Source organism: Bufo bufo, chromosome 4 (genome assembly GCF_905171765.1).
Source record: "Bufo bufo chromosome 4, aBufBuf1.1, whole genome shotgun sequence".
NCBI lineage: Eukaryota > Metazoa > Chordata > Amphibia > Anura > Bufonidae > Bufo > Bufo bufo.
The window spans coordinates 38,988,896-38,999,301 of NC_053392.1; the positions used below are offsets into that span (position 1 = coordinate 38,988,896).

At 51.0% G+C, this 10,406-nt stretch overlaps 1 protein-coding gene across 1 annotated transcript; it reads left to right on the plus strand.

The window, feature by feature from the left end:
* The first annotated feature begins 301 nt into the window (after window positions 1-301).
* Window positions 302-9,562, plus strand: ESCO2 (establishment of sister chromatid cohesion N-acetyltransferase 2). Its single transcript, XM_040429824.1, is given in 14 exon segments — window positions 302-461; window positions 1,637-2,275; window positions 2,278-2,316; window positions 2,318-2,503; window positions 3,254-3,282; window positions 4,362-4,410; window positions 4,886-4,946; window positions 4,949-5,026; window positions 5,420-5,551; window positions 5,891-5,929; window positions 5,931-5,981; window positions 6,794-6,937; window positions 7,798-7,979; window positions 9,217-9,562. Coding segments are annotated over 14 exon segments (1,920 nt in total). The 5' UTR covers window positions 302-303; the 3' UTR covers window positions 9,350-9,562.
* The last annotated feature ends 844 nt before the right edge of the window (window positions 9,563-10,406 follow it).

Here is a 10,406-nt window from a genome sequence, read left to right on the forward strand (position 1 = left end):
GAGCTCTGTGCGGTTTAGACGATTAGAGCTGTAATGTGCCGTTTATCCAGTAGAGGGAGCGCCGGGCGGTTTATATGATTAGACCTGCAGTGTGCCTTCATCCAGTAGAGGAGCTTGTGATCAAGGGAAATACTATAACCACTATTATTATAGGGCGCGCGCAGGATCGCTTTGCGCCCCCTGGTGTAGAAACAGCAGCTCTAACTATACCCGAGCGCCCTCTGGCGGCAGATTCTTGTCATGCTCGTCCCCGCACACGGACCACGATCGGCCCGCGCGTGACGTCACCCCTCGGCGCGGGGCATGCTGGGAGGGTCTAAAGTTTTGAAACTGTCTGGCGGCAAATCTCTCCAGCTGGCTCGCTGTCTGCGCCGGGATCTCCCGCTCACCTCCCGTTATCCCGCCATGGCCGCCCGGACACCGAGGAAGAGGAAGCAGAGCTCCGTCAGTGCGGGGGACGGGTGAGGTGCGGGACCCCTCAGATTCCGGGGGGGGGGGGGGGGGCGCGCCTGTACAGTGCGAGCTCCCCTGGTGATAATGGCGGTGCATTAATAATAACCATCTGCAGGGGGGCGCTGCACAGGAGGCTGCAGAGTATCGCACCTGCTTTATTATACAGGGGGCTGGAGTCAGCTTTATATAACAGGCGCACTGCAATGAGCGCGGCCGCCGCCGGGGGGCAGCAGAGAGCAGCGGCGGTCTTTCCATTGCAGCGGGCAGGACATGCTGGGAGTTGTAGTTCCACAATACTGTAATACTACCTGTCTTTACACGGCAATACAAGTTCTTTGTTGTGCATCTGATGGTCCAGAATTTCCGGTGGGGCAGCACTGGTTCCCGGTATGAAATGGGATTCTAAAGTGATCTGATAATCCGGCACGACTGTCAACCTATACAACCAATCCGGCCTCCTATTCCCCCCCATCTGCTAATCCGGCACTGGATCGTTCCATGTATTTCCTTGGGCTACGTTATGTCCCAGAAGGCAGTGGGGGAGGTCACATGACCTGTGTCCCTGCCGCACTGCATGCTGGGTAGGAGAGGAGTGCGTCTCTTCCATGATCTCAGGTCTGTGTGAGGGCGGGAACTTTCCTCTAATCCGGCATCCACTGCTCTGGAGCCCTGCCAGTGCTTATCATTCTATATAGAGTCAGAACATCTGCTGACCCTATTGGCCGTCGCCTAGGCACATGACATTTCCAGGCCATCAGATTCCGGACTATTGGATGTTTCACTGCCGGTGGATTGTTAGCAGTTCACTGCCCTCTCAAGGTGACTCCGGACTATTGGATTTTTCTGGACAATCAGGCAAATACTGATAGTCCAGAAAAATCCACTCCAAAAAAAAGCCCCCTTCACCAGAGGGCCCATTGCTTGTAAGCCGTACTTATTGGCGGATGCCGGACTACTGGAATTCCCACTTTATCTGCCGGGCTGTTGGGTTTTCTGCCAGATTTTTTGGTCTGGAAAGAGAAGGCTGCAGAAAAGACATTTCAGAGCGGTGGACGTTCTGGATTATCGGATGCCAGACGATTGGACTTCCTGTGACATAGGGCGTTATGCTGGATTATTAGACATTATGGATTATCAGGCGGCGGACTATTGGACTGTGTATAATGTGTCTTCTCTCCCGTAGGCGCTGGTCGTCCTTCGGAACGCCGATGAAGAAGTTGATGTCGGAGTGCAGCGTCGTCCTGAGCCCGCTCCAGTCCAGGAACCCCAACAGCAGCAGCAGCAGCGCCGCCATGAGACGCTCGCCGACGCCAAGCTACGCGGGAGAGCCCAAGGATAAGGAGAACTTGGCCGCCTCCCCCCAGAAGAGCGCCGTCGCCCGCAAGCTCATCGTGTCTCCCCAAGTGGCGGAGCGCGGCGACGAAGACGCCTATGTCTTCTCACCAGTGAAGTCGCCGGACTCCTCCCCCTCCGGCCCGGTGCCCGCCATGTCCTTCTATAAGAAGGAGAGCATCTACATGTCGCCGATCGACCGCAAGCGGATCAGCGAGCGTAAGGGGCGGAGCAGTCCGGAGGCTCCGCCTCCCGCTACGAAGTCAGGCGGCAAGGAAAGGTCTAAGATCACCAGGATGAGGAAGCCGCCGAGCACCAAAAAAGAGGGAAGTTGGGCGGAAATACTGCGCTCATACCGAAAAAAGAGCGTAATGTTGCCGCCAAAAAATAAGAGCAACCCTGCCCCCGATCGATGGCGAATCGGGCCCAACCGAAGCAGACCGGAACATCGCCAGAGGAGCCGGGCGCTCAGAAGAACCGCCATCCTGGGCTGACCATGAAGCCGAGGCCGAAGTTGACCATGGGCGCCGCTTCTTCGCCACCAGCAGGAACCTCATTCCGCGCCAAAGCGGCTCCCCGCCAACAACAAGTTTCCAGCGTCTTCCAAACCTTCGTTTAGACCCGCAGCGCCGATGATGAAGCCGGGAGGACAGTGCCGGGTGCATCCGCCAGGAAGCGTTTACCGGTTGTGTGGAGTCTGTCCGGGGGAAGAACGAGCGTGAGCGCCACCAAGAGGCCGAGGTGAAGAAGAGGGTCCGGGAGATGCCAAGGAAGAGAATGGCGCCAGCCGACAGCAAGGGGGCTTCAGCGTAGTGGTAGGTGATGAATGGGAGTGCACTCGGTGCATGATGGGGAGTTGTAGTCCTACCCCAGCAGGTTATTGTGAGGGTTGTTGTTGTTTTTTTTTTTTTTTTTTATATTAAAGGGGTCGTGTCACCTCAGACATTGGGGGCACATCGCTAGGATATGCCAACGATGCCACCTTCGGAGAGCCACTTCTCTCTCCAGAACGGGCCCCTGAAGTGGGCGCATGCGCAGCCGCCGCCCTGCATTCGTGGGCTCTGCTCTCCCGGCGTTCCTATGGAAGCGGCCGCGCTGGCTCTGCTGTTCTGGGTCTTCCCTAGAAATGAATGGAGGGTGGCCCCACAGTGCGCGCTCCGTCGCTTTTGGGGGCCCATCCTGGAGATGGGTGCTTCTCACAATGATGCTTATCTAGTGATATGCCGCCAATGTCGGAGATGATAAAACCCCTTTAATTTTTTTTTTTTTTTCTTTAAGTTTTTGGTTTTTTTTCTTGTTTTTTTTCTTTGCAGACGTCTATTTTAGCTTTTTTAATGTATATTGAATAGTGATAATTTGCAGTCAGAGAAGGTCAGTGTTGGTTCAGGATTCTTGGGATTCCTGTGATTGTTTTCTATATTTCAGATGATTTTATGTGTTTTGGTTTTTGTTTATTTCGTCCAGAAAGCCTGGAAATCGGCGCCACCGGGAGGCGGGGTAATGGAATCGGCTATATGGTGGCCTCCACCTAACACCTCCCGCTGAGGCTGGACATTTGGGCGTCTATGACTTTGGAATTTTCCACTAGAAAATCCGCAGCACGACGGCTCCCAACCCCCCGAGGGGGCTTAAAATTCTGTCCCTGTGCGGCTGGATGTGGAAAACGCAGCAGAGAAATCTTAAAAAAAAAAATAAAAAATCCTCTGCAGCGCTCCTGTCTGGGGGGGGGGCACGAGAGGTGCGGATGCCTAAATCCGGGAGGCACGCTCCTCAGGAGAAAGATCATGTTACAACGACCGTCTGTATTTTGTGATCCGCAAAAAAAAAATAAAAAACGGGTGACGTCCGTGTTGCATCCGTTTTTATTTTTGCGGATCCAGTGTGACCATGCAAAACGGACAAGAATAGGACATGTTCTATTTTTTGCAGAACAGACATATACGGAATTTTGGAGTCCTTTCCGTTTTTTTTTTTTTTTTGTGGCCCGAAATGAATGGTTCCACCTACAGGTCTCTGGCTGCAAACTATAATAAAAATGTAAAAAAAAAATCTCACTCAAAATATAAAATAAAAATTACCGTATATATATTGACTTTTTTTTTTTAAAGTTTTATTGGTGGAGGTTTTTTTCTTGTATGTATAGTGGATTGTTTTGATCGCTGTCTCGCGTTGCTCTGAGTAGTTTATTTGATGGCGGTTATTTTGGGTGTTTTTCTGCGTTGTGCTGAGTTCTCGGTGTATTTTCCTCGGCAGGGAGCGGCTGGCGGCGGCAGTGACGACTCTCAGATGATGTTTTGACTCTGACGACCCCATAGTGAAGTCGGCGGAGAAGGAAAGGTAACAGTTGCCAGTGGGTCTGTAAAAGGGGCTGTCGGAGTACTACCCGTTTACTCCGCCTCGCCTCTGCTGCCCATCAAGTGGGGGGAGCAGAGCGGCGGCGCTGGATGACGTGGAGGAGTGCGGCTGCTTTTATTTTATCCCAGTTCCTCCCGTTATGAATTATTCAGAAAATTCCTTTCACCTAAAAAAAAAAACACTCATCACTTTATTTTTTTACTGTTTTTGTCTGGTTTTAGACCCCACCATTTACCCCATCTTCAGCACTCCGTCTGTCACCAAGAAACGGTAAGTCCGGCTATGAAGGGTGGAGGAGGAGGTCCAACCTCAGAAGCAAATTGAATTAGGTTTAAAATAAAAGGGGGCGAAATTCATTTACCTTGTCACCCGCGCTCTGTCCCAGCACTGGACCAGAAATGAGATGTCCCGTCTGTGGTCGTGTGGATCGCTGCTGCCATTCTCTGCCCTCATGGATGTCGTGACCACAGAGGCCAGCAAATGGCTGCAGCAGTGCATGTGACCACGGACAGGACGTCATGTGTCCGGTCCCCCAGGATCCAGTCATCAGGTAGGTGGCTTTTGCTTCTGTATGTTGACAACTTTCCCAGCCCTAATAATTTTCTTTAGGGTCGGACCCCCCCTTTACTGTATTTGTGTCCACATCATGTGCTTCTTCCTGTGGTCCGCTCCACACATATATCATATGGGTGAAGGACGCTGACAGAGAGAAGGTCTGGTAATCCGGCGTTTGCTTCCTCCACAGGCCCTTAGGTTTCCAGGGGGGGCTGGCGTCTCCGGTTTGCTCCAGTACTTCCGCTGAGGCGCCCCGCCTGCCGTAACCAAAGTACCAAAACCGAGCAAGAGGAAAGACTCAAACAGGACCGCCGACGATCAGCTGATCATTGTAAGTCCATCACTCTGCGCTCATGAAATCCTCTGTGCTGCTGGTGAACCTGCTCCTTCCACTATGTAATCCTAAAATGTGACCTCCACACGACCCGCACACTCCTCTCCTGAAATACTCTGTGCTGTGCTGCTTCCACCGTATGATCCTTACAAGTTCAGCATGCTGCTGTTCTGAAATACTCTGTGCTGTTGTCCCTGCTCCTTCCACTATGTAACTCAGCCTGTGACCTACCACATGGTTGGCACACTCCTCTCCTGAAATCCTCTGTGCTGCTGATGACCCTGCTCCTTCCACTATGTAACGCTGTGGCTGTGACCTCTCCCAAGGTCAGCACACTCCTGAAGTCCTCTGTGCTGCAGATGGCTGTTACCCCCCTCCCTCTCTGTGCAGGACGCTGGTCAGAAGCACTTTGGGCCGGTGACGTGCAGCACCTGCGGGATGATCTATTCGGCGTCCAGGCTGGAGGACGAGGCGCAGCACGCGCAGTATCACCAGAGGCTGCTGGAGAGCATCCACTACGTGGTAAGGACCCGCCGGATCGGTAACGGTCCTAACAGAAACATTCTGCTACCCTAGTGTCTCAATTCTTCAGTTTTCAAGATCTCTGCTTGCTGTCACTGAGCGGGATCATTCTTGTTTACATCCAAAGGCCGACACCTTGTTTAGACCCTATACATCTCACAGCTGAGGGTTTGCTACAGTGTATCCCTCCCATACTGACAGAGCAGGGCATTCTGCAGCTGTGTAAACAGCAGTGTCTAAACACCTATATTCCTATTCACTGACAGAAAGCAGAGGTGGATACTGCTGGATGACCCCCGTAACACTGATATGTGACATTCTGATTTCTCCGCTTCCCAGGGTTGGAAGAAAGAGCGAGTCGTGGCCGAATTCTGGGACGGGAAAAATCCTGATGATCTGCCCCGAAGATCCGAAATACGCCCTGAGGAAGGTGAGGAGTTAATCCACAGCCCGTCTAAGGGTGGGAGGGGCCTAGAGTGTCGCCCGGATCAGTAGACTTGCATTGTGTAAATCTACCTTTGCCAGTTCTTTACTAAATTTGTACTGATCGTGAATTACAGTGATTCATACTCTAGTCACATCCAAAGCTGTATTCCTAAATTTGCATGAATGTAGAGGCTCCGCCCTTGCGCCTTCCCTGTCTGTATAGAGCCCCATTGGAATGCATGTTAACAAAAGTGTCATTGTCAACCTACAGTATTTTGACTACAGCTTTGGATGTGACTAGAGTACAGGAAACGGTGCCACAAGGTATGTCCTCCGCGTGATGTAAGAAAACACTTGTTGACTGTAAAGTAACTTTGTGAATCCTTTGCTTTACTTCCCTTGTTCATATTGTTTTCTTCTCTAGTCATGGCTAAAGCTGTCCCCAGAATTCTGCTGGTGCCAGAGAGCAGTGCATTGTGGGACCCCTTGATATGGGGTGGAGCTGGATTTAGGTCTTCTGTAGAGTTTTAAAAGCAGCTTTGGATGTGACTAGAGGAAACTTTTTGTCCAGATTTAAGCAGTGAATTTCTCGCTCGTATCATTGGTGGACGCAGAAGACCATGGGTATAGGCTGCTGCTGCCACTAGGAGGCGACACTAAGCAAAAAAGTGTTAGCTCCTCCGCTCAGCTATACCCATGGTCTTCTGTGTCCCCCAATGAACTCAGCGAGATAAGGATTTTACAGGAAAGACAAAAATCCTACTTTTTGTGCCTTTCGCTGGCGGATGATACATTTTTTGTTTTTGTCCCTGTCAGGCGGAAGAGGTGCGAGAACTGGTGGACGCGGAGCTCGGCTTCCAGCAGACGAACCTGAATTCTCCCAGCAGGACCCGCACTTACCTCTACGTGACCAACGACAAGAAGATCGTGGGGTGCCTGATCGCCGAGCCAATCAAACAGGTACGCGGAACCACACAGCGCCCCCCAGTGTCGCCCTCCATTATCACTACCCGACTGCTTTCTCATTGGTATTCCTCATAGTAGACCGTGGGCTTGAGAGGGCTGCACATGGGTAAGCTGGGAAGTGGGTATCGTACTGGAAGAAAATTCCAATAGTCCAGAATAATGCATATTCTAATAGTCTGGTAATCTGGTATCACATCAGGTCATAGATGCTTTAACGTAGGCTTGGAAGTTGTGCAGAACCTAACCAGAAAGCTGCGGGTGCAACTGCATTACATGGAAATCCCAATAGTCCAGTGATGCCGGATGATTGGAAGGCACACTGTCCTGGAGATTATGGATGCATGCTCTAACATAGGCCTGAGAGCTTGTGTGTTAGGTTGGTTGTAGTGAAGCAGAATTCCAATAGTCCGGCATCACAGAGTTAGATTTCTGTACTGTCATGCATCAAGATAACAATAGAATGGTGTGCTCTAACATAGGCTTGAAGGCTTTACAGAACCTAACAGGCAAGGTATCAGCGGGACTGCTCCCTGTAGTCCAGACACGAGGTGGTGCCGGACTATTGGAATGTAAGCTAGTCCTGTGTGCATCTGTATAACATGGGCTTGGGGGCTGTAGAGCAGCATTGTGTTAAATCTCAACTCCAATAGTCCATCATAATGTGATGGTGGATTATTGGACAGTACAGCATTCAGAGTATTATAGATGCCTGCTCTAACATAGGCTTTGGGGGGTTACTGTACATGACAGGCGGTCAATAGTCCAGAATCTCCTGACACCAGAATACCAGTAGTCTGGAACCTCTGCACCTCGCACACATATAAACCGTGCGGCTCTCATGATTGGTTCTGCAGGCGTTCCGGGTCCTGGCCGAGCTGTCAACTCCGGACATCAGATCCATGTGTGCGCTGGAGCGGCACCGAGCCTGGCGCTGCTCGTCCGAACCTCAGCCGGCGATCTGCGGCATCAGCAGGATCTGGGTGTTAGCCCTGATGCGCAGGAAGAGCATCGCCAGCCGCCTGGTGGACACCATGAGGTGAGAGGGGTCTTCAGTTTTCGGGGTGGGGGGGGGGGGGTGTGGGTGTAAGATGACCCATAGGAACATGCATGGGTAGCTGGGACACCCTAACCCCTGGACTTGCAGGAGTTCATGATCCACCACCAATGACGGCACAAAAGAAAAACTTAAAGGGGCTCTCCATCTTGTTGACAGGAGATCTTGGTGCTGGTACCCCCAAAAATATCAGGGGTTATTGCTGGGGTAAACAACGGCTGAAGATACAGCAGAGCTGAGCCTTGTCCGATATTGGTGGTAGTTAGGGCTGCACGATAAATCGAAAAAATAATCGGCAAATGGCGATTTGGCCGACCCGAAAATGCAGCGATTATAGATGAAGGGGCCCCGCGCACATAACTGGCTTTGTGTGTAAAGTATTTTACTAGTGTGTGAAACAAGCTCTCTCCTATTGATAACATGGCCGCCTCTGTACTCACTGTCACTATGAATGCACGGCAGCGAGCGGGCCGGCCGGTGACTGATGTCACTTAGTAACGCTCCTGCTTCCTGAAGTGGGAGGAGAGTGACTAAGTGACGTCAGTCACGCGCCGGCCGGCCCGCTCGCTGCCGTGCATTCATAGTGACAGTGAGTACAGAGGCGGCCATGTTATCAATAGGAGAGAGCTTGTTTCACACACTAGTAAAATACTTTACACACAAAGCCAGTTATGTGCGCAATTTAGGACACATAGGGCCATGAGGGGGACCAGCATAAGATGCTATATGTCTTATGCTGCCCCCCCCCACCCTCATGGCCCTATGTGTCATAGCACAGATCCCCCACATAACGGCGTCCTCCACAGATCCCCCACATAACGGCGTCCTCCACAGATCCCCCACATAACGGCGTCCTCCACAGATCCCCCACATAACGGCGTCCTCCACAGATCCCCCATAACTATGTCATACCCAGCCGCGTCAGCGGCTCATATGGGAAAATCCAAGCAAATAGACCTCTAGCACAATTTTCTTTAAAATATCGCATCGCACATCGTTATCGCAATTTTTAGGGCCCTAATCGCAATCTCACAAAATTCCCATATCGTGCAGTCCTAGTGGTAGTACCAACCCCATCTCCTGCTAAACGAGTAACGGGTAAATTCCCAGGAGCGGTGGTCAGACCCCGACCACGCAGACAAATACCAGCCTCTTAAAGCGTCCTGTCCTCTTCCTAGCGCCTCGTGCAGGATTTCTCATCTATGCTTATGTCTTCCAGGAGTTCCTTCATTTACGGCTCGCGCCTGACAACCGATGAAATCGCCTTTTCAGACCCGACACCTGATGGGAAGCTTTTCGCCAGCAACTACTTAGGAGTCCCCGACTTCCTGGTGTACAACTTCCTCAGTTAGACGTGCTGCAGTTTGTTGAGAGCGGTAGTCCCTGCAGCCTGCTGGGAGTTGTAGTTTTGCAGCGGTTGGAGACCGCTGGGTTTGAGCTTGTTGCACTTTTCCTCTTGTTCGCTGCTACGGATCGGCCTCATGTCGCTTCCGAGGAGGTTTATTCTGTTTTTAATGCTTTTATAGATGTGATGTGTAAGAGGCTGCGCAGCTGGAGTGTTCCTCAGTGCCTCTGGTGATGTCATACTGGAGTGTTCCTCGGTGCCTCTGGTGATGTCATACTGGAGTGTTCCTCGGTGCCTCTGGTGATGTCATACTGGAGTGTTCCTCGGTGCCTCTGGTGATGTCATACTGGAGTGTTCCTCGGTGCCTCTGGTGATGTCATACTGGAGTGCGCACTAGAGAACACTCCAGCTGTGTAGTCACCTGTTATAGCATTGCCCAAATGCTGTGTTTTCTTGTGCACTACGCAGTTTTTGAGAACCATTTGGCACAAACTGCCTGCGTTTTTACAGCGTTTCCACAGCTAGAAGTGAGGGACTTTTGCTAAAACTGTGGTGAAACCTGCGGTTTTTGTTTTTTTGCGGTGCGATTCTCACCCATGCTGCGAAAAGGGCTGGTAGTTGAAAAACCCTTTAAGAGATTGCACCTTACTTAGACTGTCTTAAAAGGCAAAAAAAAAAAACATCCCTATAGGTATAGAATGAAGAGCTCTTTAGATTTCTAACTTCTAGTTTCAAGATCTCTTCTTGCTGTCACTGAAGAGGATCAAAAAGATTGCATCTAATGGCTGTAAGAAATGAGGTCTGCACATTTGAACATGTCACTGACAGCAAGCAGAGATCTTGAAAATGAAATATGCAGTCTAGAATGTTTAATAGACGTCAGCGTCCTCTGGCACTCCAGCTCTTGTGAAACTACAACTCTCAGCATGCACAGTTGCTTGGCTCTCAGAGAGAAGGGAATGCAGCATGCTGGGAGTTGTAGTCTCACAGCAGTCTGGAGGCCGCTGACCAGCAGAGCCTTGTTCTCTAGGTTTTAGTGTTTTGTTTTGTGTCCTGTAAATATT